The following is a 17,566-nucleotide window of genomic DNA, read 5'->3' on the forward strand; positions in this document are numbered from 1 at the left end:
ATCAAAAAAAAAACTCACTGAAAAGATCTAATTCGCATACTGTAAAATTCTCTGGAATCTTCTCTTCTATATATAAAATTGTATATTCGATATTGAAGCGGATAACCTAAAAAAATTTAATATATTATAGTCCGTTCATACGGAAAGTTAGACAGACAGATCGAGAGGTAGACAAATAGATACGTAAGACAAAAGATTAGACAAAAATAGTGAAATAAACACAGGAACAGGCACAAAAGGATAAACGGAGTGACGGTAAGTCAGATAAATTGACGGACAGATAGAAAATAGACAGTTAAATAGAAAGACGGACACAAAACGGCGGACAAAGTGACGGTAAGTCGAATAAATCGACGGACAGATAGAAAATAGACAGTTAAATAGAAAGACGGACACAAAACGGCGGACAAAGTGACGGTAAGTCGAATAAATCGACGGACAGATAGAAAATAGACAGTTAAATAGAAAGACGGACACAATACGGCGGACAAAGTGACGGTAAGTCGAATAAATCGACGGACAGATAGAAAATAGACAGTTAAATAGAAAGACGGACACAAAACGGCGGACAAAAGTGACGGTAAGTCGAATAAATTGACGGACGGATAGAAAATAGACAGTTAAATAGAAAGACGGACACAAAACGGCGGACAAAAGTGACGGTAAGTCGAATAAATTGACGGACAGATAGAAAATAGACAGTTAAATAGAAAGACGGACACAAAACGGCGGACAAAAGTGACGGTAAGTCGAATAAATTGACGGACGGATAGAAAATAGACAGTTAAATAGAAAGACGGACACAAAACGGCGGACAAAAGTGACGGTAAGTCGAATAAATTGACGGACGGATAGAAAATAGACAGTTAAATAGAAAGACGGACACAAAACGGCGGACAAAAGTGACGGTAAGTCGAATAAATTGACGGACAGATAGAAAATAGACAGTTAAATAGAAAGACGGACACAAAACGGCGGACAAAAGTGACGGTAAGTCGAATAAATTGACGGACAGATAGAAAATAGACAGTTAAATAGAAAGACGGACACAAAACGGCGGACAAAAGTGACGGTAAGTCGAATAAATCGACAGACAGATAGAAAATAGACAGTTAAATAGAAAGACGGACACAAAACGGCGGACAAAAGTGACGGTAAGTCGAATAAATTGACGGACAGATAGAAAATAGACAGTTAAATAGAAAGACGGACACAAAACGGCGGACAAAAGTGACGGTAAGTCGAATAAATCGACAGACAGATAGAAAATAGACAGTTAAATAGAAAGACGGACACAAAACGGCGGACAAAAGTGACGGTAAGTCGAATAAATTGACGGACGGATAGAAAATAGACAGTTAAATAGAAAGACGGACACAAAACGGCGGACAAAAGTGACGGTAAGTCGAATAAATCGACAGACAGATAGAAAATAGACAGTTAAATAGAAAGACGGACACAAAACGGCGGACAAAAGTGACGGTAAGTCGAATAAATTGACGGACAGATAGAAAATAGACAGTTAAATAGAAAGACGGACACAAAACGGCGGACAAAAGTGACGGTAAGTCGAATAAATCGACAGACAGATAGAAAATAGACAGTTAAATAGAATGACGGACACAAAACGGCGGACAAAAGTGACGGTAAGTCGAATAAATTGACGGACGGATAGAAAATAGACAGTTAAATAGAAAGACGGACACAAAACGGCGGACAAAAGTGACGGTAAGTCGAATAAATTGACGGACAGATAGAAAATAGACAGTTAAATAGAAAGACGGACACAAAACGGCGGACAAAAGTGACGGTAAGTCGAATAAATTGACGGACGGATAGAAAATAGACAGTTAAATAGAAAGACGGACACAAAACGGCGGACAAAAGTGACGGTAAGTCGAATAAATCGACAGACAGATAGAAAATAGACAGTTAAATAGAAAGACGGACACAAAACGGCGGACAAAAGTGACGGTAAGTCGAATAAATTGACGGACAGATAGAAAATAGACAGTTAAATAGAAAGACGGACACAAAACGGCGGACAAAAGTGACGGTAAGTCGAATAAATTGACGGACAGATAGAAAATAGACAGTTAAATAGAAAGACGGACACAAAACGGCGGACAAAAGTGACGGTAAGTCGAATAAATCGACAGACAGATAGAAAATAGACAGTTAAATAGAAAGACGGACACAAAAAGGCGGACAAAAGTGACGGTAAGTCGAATAAATTGACGGACAGATAGAAAATAGACAGTTAAATAGAAAGACGGACACAAAACGGCGGACAAAAGTGACGGTAAGTCGAATAAATTGACGGACAGATAGAAAATAGACAGTTAAATAGAAAGACGGACACAAAACGGCGGACAAAAGTGACGGTAAGTCGAATAAATTGACGGACGGATAGAAAATAGACAGTTAAATAGAAAGACGGACACAAAACGGCGGACAAAAGTGACGGTAAGTCGAATAAATTGACGGACGGATAGAAAATAGACAGTTAAATAGAAAGACGGACACAAAACGGCGGACAAAAGTGACGGTAAGTCGAATAAATCGACAGACAGATAGAAAATAGACAGTTAAATAGAAAGACGGACACAAAACGGCGGACAAAAGTGACGGTAAGTCGAATAAATTGACGGACAGATAGAAAATAGACAGTTAAATAGAAAGACGGACACAAAACGGCGGACAAAGTGACGGTAAGTCGAATAAATCGACGGACAGATAGAAAATAGACAGTTAAATAGAAAGACGGACACAAAACGGCGGACAAAGTGACGGTAAGTCGAATAAATCGACGGACAGATAGAAAATAGACAGTTAAATAGAAAGACGGACACAAAACGGCGGACAAAAGTGACGGTAAGTCGAATAAATTGACGGACAGATAGAAAATAGACAGTTAAATAGAAAGACGGACACAAAACGGCGGACAAAAGTGACGGTAAGTCGAATAAATTGACGGACGGATAGAAAATAGACAGTTAAATAGAAAGACGGACACAAAACGGCGGACAAAAGTGACGGTAAGTCGAATAAATTGACGGACAGATAGAAAATAGACAGTTAAATAGAAAGACGGACACAAAACGGCGGACAAAAGTGACGGTAAGTCGAATAAATTGACGGACGGATAGAAAATAGACAGTTAAATAGAAAGACGGACACAAAACGGCGGACAAAAGTGACGGTAAGTCGAATAAATCGACAGACAGATAGAAAATAGACAGTTAAATAGAAAGACGGACACAAAACGGCGGACAAAAGTGACGGTAAGTCGAATAAATTGACGGACGGATAGAAAATAGACAGTTAAATAGAAAGACGGACACAAAACGGCGGACAAAAGTGACGGTAAGTCGAATAAATTGACGGACGGATAGAAAATAGACAGTTAAATAGAAAGACGGACACAAAACGGCGGACAAAAGTGACGGTAAGTCGAATAAATTGACGGACGGATAGAAAATAGACAGTTAAATAGAAAGACGGACACAAAACGGCGGACAAAAGTGACGGTAAGTCGAATAAATTGACGGACGGATAGAAAATAGACAGTTAAATAGAAAGACGGACACAAAACGGCGGACAAAAGTGACGGTAAGTCGAATAAATTGACGGACGGATAGAAAATAGACAGTTAAATAGAAAGACGGACACAAAACGGCGGACAAAAGTGACGGTAAGTCGAATAAATCGACAGACAGATAGAAAATAGACAGTTAAATAGAAAGACGGACACAAAACGGCGGACAAAAGTGACGGTAAGTCGAATAAATTGACGGACAGATAGAAAATAGACAGTTAAATAGAAAGACGGACACAAAACGGCGGACAAAAGTGACGGTAAGTCGAATAAATTGACGGACGGATAGAAAATAGACAGTTAAATAGAAAGACGGACACAATACGGCGGACAAAAGTGACGGTAAGTCGAATAAATTGACGGACAGATAGAAAATAGACAGTTAAATAGAAAGACGGACACAAAACGGCGGACAAAAGTGACGGTAAGTCGAATAAATTGACGGACAGATAGAAAATAGACAGTTAAATAGAAAGACGGACACAAAACGGCGGACAAAAGTGACGGTAAGTCGAATAAATTGACGGACGGATAGAAAATAGACAGTTAAATAGAAAGACGGACACAAAACGGCGGACAAAAGTGACGGTAAGTCGAATAAATTGACGGACAGATAGAAAATAGACAGTTAAATAGAAAGACGGACACAAAACGGCGGACAAAAGTGACGGTAAGTCGAATAAATCGACAGACAGATAGAAAATAGACAGTTAAATAGAAAGACGGACACAAAACGGCGGACAAAAGTGACGGTAAGTCGAATAAATTGACGGACGGATAGAAAATAGACAGTTAAATAGAAAGACGGACACAAAACGGCGGACAAAAGTGACGGTAAGTCGAATAAATTGACGGACGGATAGAAAATAGACAGTTAAATAGAAAGACGGACACAAAACGGCGGACAAAAGTGACGGTAAGTCGAATAAATTGACGGACAGATAGAAAATAGACAGTTAAATAGAAAGACGGACACAATACGGCGGACAAAGTGACGGTAAGTCGAATAAATCGACGGACAGATAGAAAATAGACAGTTAAATAGAAAGACGGACACAAAACGGCGGACATTAGTGACGGTAAGTCGAATAAATTGACGGACAGATAGAAAATAGACAGTTAAATAGAAAGACGGACACAAAACGGCGGACAAAAGTGACGGTAAGTCGAATAAATCGACAGACAGATAGAAAATAGACAGTTAAATAGAAAGACGGACACAAAACGGCGGACAAAAGTGACGGTAAGTCGAATAAATTGACGGACGGATAGAAAATAGACAGTTAAATAGAAAGACGGACACAAAACGGCGGACAAAGTGACGGTAAGTCGAATAAATCGACGGACAGATAGAAAATAGACAGTTAAATAGAAAGACGGACACAATACGGCGGACAAAGTGACGGTAAGTCGAATAAATCGACGGACAGATAGAAAATAGACAGTTAAATAGAAAGACGGACACAAAACGGCGGACAAAGTGACGGTAAGTCGAATAAATCGACGGACAGATAGAAAATAGACAGTTAAATAGAAAGACGGACACAAAACGGCGGACAAAGTGACGGTAAGTCGAATAAATCGACGGACAGATAGAAAATAGACAGTTAAATAGAAAGACGGACACAAAACGGCGGACAAAGTGACGGTAAGTCGAATAAATCGACGGACAGATAGAAAATAGACAGTTAAATAGAAAGACGGACACAAAACGGCGGACAAAGTGACGGTAAGTCGAATAAATCGACGGACAGATAGAAAATAGACAGTTAAATAGAAAGACGGACACAAAACGGCGGACAAAGTGACGGTAAGTCGAATAAATCGACGGACAGATAGAAAATAGACAGTTAAATAGAAAGACGGACACAAAACGGCGGACAAAAGTGACGGTAAGTCGAATAAATTGACGGACAGATAGAAAATAGACAGTTAAATAGAAAGACGGACACAAAACGGCGGACAAAGTGACGGTAAGTCGAATAAATCGACGGACAGATAGAAAATAGACAGTTAAATAGAAAGACGGACACAAAACGGCGGACAAAGTGACGGTAAGTCGAATAAATCGACGGACAGATAGAAAATAGACAGTTAAATAGAAAGACGGACACAAAACGGCGGACAAAGTGACGGTAAGTCGAATAAATCGACGGACAGATAGAAAATAGACAGTTAAATAGAAAGACGGACACAAAACGGCGGACAAAGTGACGGTAAGTCGAATAAATCGACAGACAGATAAAACAAACTGAAAAGAGACGGATAGACGTTCGTATAGAAGGTTAAAGGCAGATAGAAAGATAAATAATGAATATTACCTTACAATTCGGTAATTTTTTTAGCGGTCGATGCGCCAACAAGGAAAAACCCTCGAATATAAACTCGTGTTCGTCGTGATGAATAATCGTCGGCGTTTTTATCAAAAAATTCGTAGGCGGCGATATCGTTATACGGTAATGGTACAATCGATCGGCGTTATTTTTGTAGATGTCGCACGGCATCGAAAACGATTCGCCCGGATAAATACCGTGTCGGATACCGGATTTTCTCGATTTCAAAGAACACCGACAAAGCGGACCGTCGTTCATTTCTCCCGGTTCGTTGTACCTAACCGATAAAAAAAAATTAATTTCGCCAATTTTTTTCCGTCTCAATTCACTCACCACATTTCCGGATGCAACCTATCCGGATGCTGTTGCTTCCTGTGCAGCTCCTCCATGGTGCAATCCTCTTCGTCGGTAAGATCCTCCTCGGAACTGTCCGAGCTACTTTGGGCCTCGGCTGAAACGAAATTCCGCGTCGTTTCTAACGGAAAACGATTTTTTTTTTTTCTTATTTACTCACATTTATGTTTGCATAATCTCGCTTTGATTTTGCGCGGCGGCGGTTCGTACTTTGGTTTTCGTTCGTTTATTTTCTTGGCCCTCGTAACTAGATTTTCCTTGAAAGTGTCGCACAGTTGTTCCAATTTCGACGTGGCTTTCATCAGTTTGGAATTACCGTCGTCTCTGACGTAGAATAGTTCCGCCGGGGTCGATCTGGTCCAGATGTTCTTTTCGTTCTCGAGGATATCGTCCACCGACATCGAGGCCAATTCTTCTAATTTATCGGTTAGTTGTTGCGTAGTCGTACAGTAATTTCGCCGCCATTTCGTCAGAAGCTGGTCCCTTTCCGACGTATCTTTTTTGTAATTTCCCCTATTTCGAGGCATGTAACATCTCAAAAGGTAAAATAAAATAATTATATCGAGAAATATTCAACATATTATAAAATACCTGCTGCTTGTCGAAGCGCTTCTGTAGTTGTATCGAGTCCTACTTCGACTTCTCGTTCTTCTTCTTCTTCTATCATAATCTCTACTTCTACTTCTGTCACTACTTCGACTTCTGCTTCTTTTCCTATAACGCGATCTTTCTGAAAAATAAAATATATATATATATATATATATATATATATATATATATATATATATAGATATTAAAAACAATAAAAAGCTTATTGTTTAATTACCTCTTGATCTGGATCGTGTCCAACTTCTTTCTCGTCTTCTTTGATATCCATCTTTTTCTCTGCTTCGAGATCTTCTACATCTAGTTGGCGATGGAGCTCGACTAAGTCTGTAAACAGTTCCTTAGTTCACGTATTGCGGCACAGTAGTCACTTCTCATATATTTAATTTTTTTAACACCCTTTTTATATATAGTGTTCACAAAATTCCCATTATCTTTAATAATTCTCTAAATTCGTGTTTTTTTTTATTTATTTCTTTGTAAACACTATAACAACAACTAAACAAAGTATAAGTGTTTTGTTTACCATCCAAGCAAAATGGCCGAAATGTCAAAATCTAGACTTGTCCATTTAAATCGTATACTTTGGAATAAGTCAGATACAAATGGACTTTTTAAGAAAAGTTCACTTTAATTTCTGTTATTATTATAAAAAAAAAATAACCGAACCGAATTTACTTAATAAAAAAGGTTCACACTAATAATAATGCACGATTCGAGAGAATGCATATTTCAAATTTCCCGCCGAAGAATTCATCACACTGCGTGTAACACTGGTATCGTATGGGGGGAGTAGCATCTCGTAATTTGTTTTGATTAATGTTAATAATAATAGATAAAAATACTATTTTTGTCAAAAGAATTTTTGGATTTACTGATGATTGTTATTTTTTCCTAAATTTGTTTACAATTTGAAAACTCGTAAAGTTACTACTGATTGTAATTTGATAATCAAGTGATCATTGATCGATTTAATTGTCAATGTCAGTTATATTTTGTTGAAGATCGAAACGTCAAAAATATTCTTAACAAAAACAAGTTATTAAATTAATGAAATTTATCAAGAAAAAATATATAATTGGAAATAGTAATAGTGAAAATAAAAACATGGTTACTGACAGGTATTTATAAGTTAAAAGTGGGTAGATATTTAAATTAAAACTTCGATTAGTTGTTTCAAACTTTTATTAAACATCCATTATATTATGTATGAATGAATATTTATTATAAATAGATTAAATACATTTCATTACACATTTCGTACATACAGAGTTAATCATAAGTAAAAACTTTTCAAAATTCCAAATACTTGATTTAAAAATGTATAAAACTTATTCCTTTTATTGAATATTGTAATATTTAATATGAAATTTCAAATTATTTCATAAAAATTCCAAAACGTCCTAAACAAAATTCATAAACACATCCATTTTTGAACACTTTGTCTTCTAACCTTAAATTTTCCATAAAAAAAAATCTGTATACATTAGTTTATACAGGGTTCATCATAATATGTATAATTTTGTATTTTATTTAGCTATATTGTCATCATTGTGATGTTAGACATAAAATTTCAAAATATATTCTAATACAGGGCTGAAGCTTTAAAAAAAAACTACTAATACGTCCTTAATGGTTCATTTTACTACTCACAAACTAAATAAACGTTCAATTTCTAAATATTTCATCTTCTAACCACAATTATAGTACAATCAGTGTGAGAATATTTGTCATTACGCTCTAGTGCATAAAATTGTGTATTACATACGTTGTACATTAGTTCATAAAGCTATAATACGAGGTGTGTCGAAGAAGTTGGGCGAATATCTACCCGGGCAACCTGGTGCTATCGGAATATGTGTTAAACTGGTTAAACGACACTGGGATTAGGGAAACTAGTGGTACCGGATTCTAGGTGGTAATAGACTCACTGATGTTGAGACCTAGTGCTATGGGAATCTAGGTGGTAAACTGGTTAAACGACACAGGGATTAGAGAAACTGGTGCTACCGGATTCGAGGTGGGAATCGATACTGAAAATGAGACCTGGTGCTACCGGATTCTAGGTGGTAATCGACACACTGATGTTGAGACCTAGTGCTATGGGAATCTAGGTGGTAAACTGGTTAAACGACACAGGGATTAGAGAAACTGGTGCTACCGGATTCGAAGTGGGAATCGATACTGAAAATGAGACCTGGTGCTACCGGATTTTAAGTGGTAATCGACACACTGATGTTGAGACCTAGTGCTATGGGAATCTAGGTGGTAAACTGGTTAAACGACACAGGGATTAGAGAAACTGGTGTTACCGGATTCGAAGTGGGAATCGATACTGAAAATGAGACCTGGTGCTACCGGATTCTAGGTGGTAATCGACACACTGATGTTGAGACCTAGTGCTATGGGAATCTAGGTGGTAAACTGGTTAAACGACACAGGGATTAGAGAAACTGGTGCTACCGGATTCGAAGTGGGAATCGATACTGAAAATGAGACCTGGTGCTACCGGATTTTAAGTGGTAATCGACACACTGATGTTGAGACCTAGTGCTATGGGAATCTATATGGTAAATTGGTTAAACGACACAGGGATTAGAGAAACTGGTGCTACCGGATTCGAGGTGGGAATCGATACTGAAAATGAGACCTGGTGCTACCGGATTCTAGGTGGTAATCGACACACTGATGTTGAGACCTAGTGCTATGGGAATCTAGGTGGTAAACTGGTTAAACGACACAGGGATTAGAGAAACTGGTGTTACCGGATTCGAGGTGGGAATCGATACTGAAAATGAGACCTGGTGCTACCGGATTCTAGGTGGTAATCGACACACTGATGTTGAGACCTAGTGCTATGGGAATCTATATGGTAAATTGGTTAAACGACACAGGGATTAGAGAAACTGGTGCTACCGGATTCGAGGTGGGAATCGATACTGAAAATGAGACCTGGTGCTACCGGATTTTAAGTGGTAATCGACACACTGATGTTGAGACCTAGTGCTATGGGAATCTATATGGTAAATTGGTTAAACGACACAGGGATTAGAGAAACTGGTGCTACCGGATTCGAAGTGGGAATCGATACTGAAAATGAGACCTGGTGCTACCGGATTCTAGGTGGTAATCGACACACTGATGTTGAGACCTAGTGCTATGGGAATCTATATGGTAAATTGGTTAAACGACACAGGGATTAGAGAAACTGGTGTTACCGGATTCGAGGTGGGAATCGATACTGAAAATGAGACCTGGTGCTACCGGATTCTAGGTGGTAATCGACACACTGATGTTGAGACCTAGTGCTATGGGAATCTATATGGTAAATTGGTTAAACGACACAGGGATTAGAGAAACTGGTGCTACCGGATTCGAGGTGGGAATCGATACTGAAAATGAGACCTGGTGCTACCGGATTTTAAGTGGTAATCGACACACTGATGTTGAGACCTAGTGCTATGGGAATCTAGGTGGTAAACTGGTTAAACGACACAGGGATTAGAGAAACTGGTGTTACCGGATTCGAGGTGGGAATCGATACTGAAAATGAGACCTGGTGCTACCGGATTCTAGGTGGTAATCGACACACTGATGTTGAGACCTAGTGCTATGGGAATCTAGGTGGTAAACTGGTTAAACGACACAGGGATTAGAGAAACTGGTGTTACCGGATTCGAGGTGGGAATCGATACTGAAAATGAGACCTGGTGCTACCGGATTCTAGGTGGTAATCGACACACTGATGTTGAGACCTAGTGCTATGGGAATCTAGGTGGTAAACTGGTTAAACGACACAGGGATTAGAGAAACTGGTGTTACCGGATTCGAGGTGGGAATCGATACTGAAAATGAGACCTGGTGCTACCGGATTCTAGGTGGTAATCGACACACTGATGTTGAGACCTAGTGCTATGGGAATCTAGATGGTAAATTGGTTAAACGACACAGGGATTAGAGAAACTGGTGCTACCGGATTCTAGGTGGTAATCGACACACTGATGTTGAGACCTAGTGCTATGGGAATCTAGGTGGTAAACTGGTGAAACGACACAGGGATTAGAGAAACTGGTGCTACCGGATTCGAGGTGGGAATCGATACTGAAAATGAGACCTGGTGCTACCGGATTTTAAGTGGTAATCGACACACTGATGTTGAGACCTAGTGCTATGGGAATCTAGGTGGTAAACTGGTTAAACGACACAGGGATTAGAGAAACTGGTGTTACCGGATTCGAGGTGGGAATCGATACTGAAAATGAGACCTGGTGCTACCGGATTCTAGGTGGTAATCGACACACTGATGTTGAGACCTAGTGCTATGGGAATCTAGGTGGTAAACTGGTGAAACGACACAGGGATTAGAGAAACTGGTGCTACCGGATTCGAAGTGGGAAACGATATTGAAAATGAGACCTGGAGCTACCGGATTTTAAGTGGTAATCGACACAAGGGATGAGACGACTCGGTTCTACCGGATTCTAGGTGGCAATCGACACACTGATGTTGAGACCTAGTGCTATGGGAATCTAGGTGGTAAACTGGTTAAACGACACAGGGATTAAGGAAACTGGTGCTACCGGATTCGAAGTGGGAATCGATACTGAAAATGAGACCTGGTGCTACCGGATTCTAGATGGTAATTGACACACTGATGTTGAGACCTAGTGCTATGGGAATCTAGGTGGTAAACTGGTTAAACGACACAGGGATTAAGGAAACTGGTGCTACCGGATTCGAAGTGGGAATCGATACTGAAAATGAGACCTGGTGCTACCGGATTCTAGATGGTAATTGACACACTGATGTTGAGACCTAGTGCTATGGGAATCTAGGTGGTAAACTGGTGAAACGACACAGGGATTAAGGAAACTGGTGTTACCGGATTCGAAGTGGGAATCGATACTGAAAATGAGACCTGGAGCTATCGGATTCTAGGTGGTAATCGACACACTGATGCTGAGACCTAGTGCTATGGGAATCTAGGTGGTAAACTGGTTAAACGACACAGGGATTAGAGAAACTGGTGCTACCGGATACGAAGTGGGAATCGATACTGAAAATGAGACCTGGAGCTACCGGATTTTAAGTGGTAATCGACACACTGATGTTGAGACCTAGTGCTATGGGAATCTAGGTGGTAAACTGGTTAAACGACACAGGGATTAGAGAAACTGGTGCTACCGGATTCGAAGTGGGAATCGATACTGAAAATGAGACCTGGAGCTACCGGATTTTAAGTGGTAATCGACACACTGATGTTGAGACCTAGTGCTATGGGAATCTAGGTGGTAAACTGGTTAAACGACACAGGGATTAGAGAAACTGGTGCTACCGGATTCGAAGTGGGAATCGATACTGAAAATGAGACCTGGTGCTACCGGATTTTAAGTGGTAATCGACACAAGGGATGAGACGACTCGGTTCTACCGGATTCTAGATGGCAATCGATATATATGCGATGATATTTGGCGTTAACGGATTCCGAAAGGTACATTGGTGACGTGGCGCAACTGGTTTTTAGCGGATAATCGACACGGGGGAGTGAAACCCGACGGTAATCGGTGGAACGGTATCAAAATTTCGAGTCCCGGACAATTTCGACCGACTTTTTTTGGAACAACCGTGAAATTATTCATCGGGTAATCATTTTTGCGGACCGAACAGTGAATTTCCGATTCTAAGAGACAATATGGGAGCGCGTTCGACTATACTCGTTTTTAGAGGTCGTAAGGCGTGTACGGGGTGTCAAATTTTTTCGCAAAGGGATTATTTTAAAACGGGAGGGGTTCAATTGTAGTTAGATATTATATTGGGGGGGGGGTGTGTGGTGATATGTGTGTGTGTATATTTAATATTTAAAGGAGTTGATCCCAATCAATTTCGTTTTTGTATACTTCGTCCTCCAACCATAGTTGATAGTTTTTTTTAAAACTTTCGGAAAATTCGTAATCGCGTCCCAAAACGCCGTTCAAACTATTATCGATCGGTTCGAATTCGTTATCGTTATTTTTAATATATCTTCTATTATTAAATTTATCGACCGCCGTTCTCAAAGTGATTTCCTCGGCTTGGAAATCCCAAGGTTTGGCGTCGAGGAAATTTCCGTACGCCCAATCGTCGTTCAAATGATGCCTGACCTTTTGATAAATCAAACTGACCGTTTGCAAATTCGATTTCCTCCAATTCCTACCCAAATATTTCGTTTGCATCTTCAATAATTTTAATACGTACAATTGCGCCATCGAATGTCGTATTTTCAACGCCCGTTTCAATATCGGCGCCGATTTGAACACCACCAACATCATGATCCTCGAATTTTTCCATTTGCACAATTTATTCAACACCCTCAATAAATTTATGCTGGAAAAAACGTTCCTCCAACAATATTTTGTATCGCAACCGATCTCGATGGTCGACGTCAATTCCATACCGTCTCCCAACACGCACGAAGGAAAATCCAACACCGGTATGTCGTTATTCGCTTTGACGTACGTCATAATTTCCTGATTGAAAAATTTGATTATCAGTGGGATGCAATTGGCGAATACCAGATGCTGCGACATAAATTCGAATTGGTAGACGTGATTCAGTTTGAAATGCTTCAAAAGCAACAATAATATACCGGATATGGCTTTGACTATTATTTCTTTGTGTCGGTTGACGTCGATGCCCAATTTCATCGATTGGAAGGAGGTCAAGGGCATTTCTTTGGGCAGGATATCGCCCAATATATTTATGGATTCGTTGCCGGTTTTGGCGCGGGACGTCGTCGCCAATAATATTTTCAAAAGACAGATCATGTATTGGGGTAAATTGGGAAATAGCGTCCGATACAACGTTTCCGCCACCGACGACGATTCGATATCGTCTTTTATAGTTAGAGGATTCTTGTTGATTCGTTCTTCTTTTTTTATTTGTAATTCCGCTACCGAAGTGTAAACGTGTCGATTTAATATTCGGACGCTGTCTTGTATCGGTTTCGGTAGACCGAACATCGTAGTTTCGTCGCCTTCCAAACTGTAACCCAGAAATTTTTCGCGGGCCGTATTTAGAAAATCGTTGATTTCGTTTCGATGCGCCTTCGGTTTCCACGGCAATTTCGCCGTTTTCGCCGATTCGACGAAAGAGCTTTCGAATTGCTTCGAACCGATTTTGTATTTCATATAATTTTGATCGGTTTCGAACATTTCCATGTCTAGCGGTTCGCCGCCGTCCTCCAAACTACTCTGTTTCATCAAACTCCTCTTTCGCCTTTGGTTTTGGTCTTCGAGCAGGTCGGGCGGGAAGGCCGGCGGCGACGACGGCCTCATTTCGCGCACTATTTTCGCGAAATCCTCGTCGAACGGCGGCAGATCGAATTTTTTCCTGATTTCCGCCCGCTGGGCGTCGACGGCGTCGACGCCGCCGAGCGCCACCAAAATCAATTTCCACAGCAGCAACAGAATTTTCTTTATCGGGAAATGCGACGAGGATCCCGCGCAAAATTTCGTCAACATGTTGAACAATTTCGCGATCAGGAAATCCTCGGCGTCGATTACGTCCGATCGAAAGGATCGATAGACGTCGGGACGATTGTCCTTTTCGCTCCTTATCACCTCGACTATGGTGTACATGACGGATAAAATGATTCTCAGATCTTCGGAATCGTTCATGCACACCGATGATCTGCTGATCGACGTTTCGTTCGTTTCTATTTCCATGTTTAATAGATCGACGAAGGAATCGAACGCCCCCAATTCGTATAACAACAGACAATTTTCTTTGGCGAATTTGATTTGATCGGTATCGCTCTGCACGCCCAACCAACTACCTTGGGCTACGTACAATATGCATCTGGCGCCTTTCATCCTTTTACATTTGTCGCTCGATTCCAATTGATCGAGTATCTTCAAAATGACCGAGCGCCTTTTGTTGGGGGAGAGCTGCCTCCACAATTGGGGCATATCGAATTCTTCCAATTGATCTTCGAACGATGAAAGGTTCAAATGCAGATCTTCGTGTTCGGTGTAACTGTACAATTCCGCTATTTCGTTCGGATGGGCGTCGCAATCGTCGTAAACGAAATCGATGTCTTCGCTACCGTCGAAATAGTTGCTCCTATCGGCCGCGTAGCTTTGCGCCGATACGCCGTTACCATTCGGGTCCATGCTGTATAAAAAAATTCCGTTAATTCATTACTTTCAACCGTTTTAGTCAAAATTTCGTCGTTCCGCGCGCGATACTCTTAATTCGTGCGGTTCGATAACAGATGGCGCGTAACTAACGCTCAAATATGTCGAATTTCGGGTTTTTGGAAGGCGATGATGAACGTCCCGGACAGCCAAAAAAGTTTGTAGACGAACAACTGGAAATATTACTCGATTAAGATAAACATTCGACGTGGGTTTCGCATAAACTCAAGTCGAGAGACGGTTTTGCGTGTCCGAAATGCCGCTGCAACGTCATTTTTGCATAGGATCGTTACCGATTATGAAAAATTAATCCGTTACGACAACATCTAGCGTAAAAAATCGACCCCACGTCGCTATTCCGGTTAAAAACTATCCGGAAAACAGTGGATGGGCCGTATTATAGCCCGGACCTTGCTCCTTTTGACTACTATTTATTACGGTCGATGCGGAACGCTTTCGCCGGAAAACGGTTCACATCAGAGCAGGATATCATCAAAAATTGGTTTGATTCGTTCTTGGCGCAGTTCTTTTGGGATGGGATCGACGAATTGCCGGAAAGATGGAAAATTTTCATAGTTTCATATCGGCGAAACTTTGAATAATACTATTTGTACGTGTTTTTCTTATATAAACGTTCAAATTTTGGAAAAAAGAACCGCATGAATTAAGTTATTAAAACCACAATAGAAATAATTTTTTTTCGATACGAAAATATCATAACCGATAACAGTTCCGAGTACGGTCCTGACTAACCGGATTGAAACAAACTTAAAATGATCGGTCCTTTCGAAAATTCCAAATTTTTGACTCTAAATATCAGATTTCGATCAATTTTCTTTTAAAATCATTGTTTTTACAGCAGTTTTATAGAAAAAAAAAATACAATATACGGGGTGCGCCAAAAAAAAAAAAACGTACGATTTTACAAATTTGAACGTTATGAGAGGGAACTGCGCGGGTGGTGGTCGGTTCTTGGAAATTTAGTCGCGATGGATCACGCGACGTGGGTCAAAAACTACTGATTCGACTCTAAATCGAAAACCTTTGATGAAATTTCGAATAAATATTGTTAAAATAATCAAATCCTCGTTCAAATTATATCAGTCGATAAAAAAACGGTAAATTTTTGATGTACTAAGATTAAACAGCGAAAAATTACATTGGGATTATCGATTTATGCAAATTTTAACGGAAAAGTTCAAATTTACGTTAAAATCTAACAATTATGTATCATCTGGCAACACTGGATATAACCTAACACTACCATTCTCAATTCCATTCAACACGAGAGAAAATCTTATCGTTAGAAAATGTAAAAACATAAAAAAATTAACATTTTTATACAAATTTAACATAAAAAAATTTTGAAAATGTGTATTTTTTAGTTTTATGTCAAAAGTTACATAACTCGTATGAAACGCCATTTTGTATTGTGTCAAACGTGTACAATGTTGCAGTTAATCATTAATTATGTCTCGATTAAAGAAATTTTCTCAAAAAAACTATCACAGTTACCACTTTTAGAACGAAACTTTGACACAAATTTGGTAACACTACGGCACAGCATTTTCAGTCATCATTTGTTCAATTAAGTTAGATTATTATTATTTTATATTTCATTTAAAACCTCAACCGACTAGAAAGTTAACAATCTATAAGTACCATGTATTCAGTACTAATATACATCCAATATAACCTTAGTTAGTACACTTGAATGGGGCCTCCCCCCGGTTAACCAAAAATTCATTGGATTACTTATAAAAAAATTACAAACAATTATAAATGAATGAGTGAATTTACAAAAACATTCAAAGCCAAAACGATAAATATAAGTTTCTATTTTTTTTTTTCATAAATCCGCCGTAAAAAAGACTTCAAACAATAATTCATTGAAATGATTTTCCGACTGTCTAGAGATAGAGATAAATATTACTTATATTAAGTGAAACTAAATTGCACTAACCTTTCTCTAGATTTGTAAACTGGCCTATCACTATTAGTTTCACCAATTCTCGACTTGATATACTTGTAATTTTCTAAATCCTTGGCGTAATCGTTAGCTAATGCAGAATCTTGATATTGGAGTTGCTGTTGGGGATACGAATAATTATATGGCGGTTGATGGGATGTAACACTAGGAGCGATATATTGGTTTTGTGGAATATGAGGAGGTGGGTAAGATGGTACCGAAGGATAATAAGGTATATTAGGGGATACTTGTGATTGAGACCACTGCGTACAAACGGGATTCACTTGTTGGTTAGGTACGTTATTCGCTTGTGTTGGAGGAGGATAATTCAGATTTTCATAATACCATTGATCGCCCATAATTAGGTAGACCACGAACGAAACATTGTTTTTGCGTAAACTGAACCTTTATAGCTCAAAATTGGAAACACACATTAAACAAAGATAAAAATGCGAACGGTGCTACTGATTTATAACCACTTCTTCTTTTTTAACTTGACAGATGTTTGCCATTCTCTTTATTAAATTCAACC

At 39.4% G+C, this 17,566-nt stretch overlaps 1 protein-coding gene across 1 annotated transcript in view; it reads right to left on the reverse strand.

The window, feature by feature from the left end:
- LOC130445530 (ribonuclease 3) overlaps positions 1-17,516 on the reverse strand; it is a 29,904-nt gene extending 12,388 nt beyond the window's left edge. Inside the window, exons 1-7 of the mRNA XM_056781192.1 lie at positions 17,029-17,516; positions 7,112-7,218; positions 6,877-7,015; positions 6,446-6,819; positions 6,265-6,382; positions 5,920-6,208; positions 19-106 (exon numbers count right to left, since the gene is read on the reverse strand). Of these exons, the coding sequence (XP_056637170.1) occupies positions 19-106; positions 5,920-6,208; positions 6,265-6,382; positions 6,446-6,819; positions 6,877-7,015; positions 7,112-7,218; positions 17,029-17,393 (1,480 nt within the window). The 5' untranslated portion in view covers positions 17,394-17,516. The remainder of the gene's footprint in view (positions 1-18; positions 107-5,919; positions 6,209-6,264; positions 6,383-6,445; positions 6,820-6,876; positions 7,016-7,111; positions 7,219-17,028) is intronic.
- Positions 17,517-17,566: the final 50 nt, after the last annotated feature.

The sequence above is a fragment of the Diorhabda sublineata genome, chromosome 6 (assembly GCF_026230105.1).
Source record: "Diorhabda sublineata isolate icDioSubl1.1 chromosome 6, icDioSubl1.1, whole genome shotgun sequence".
NCBI classification, from domain to species: Eukaryota; Metazoa; Arthropoda; class Insecta; order Coleoptera; family Chrysomelidae; genus Diorhabda; species Diorhabda sublineata.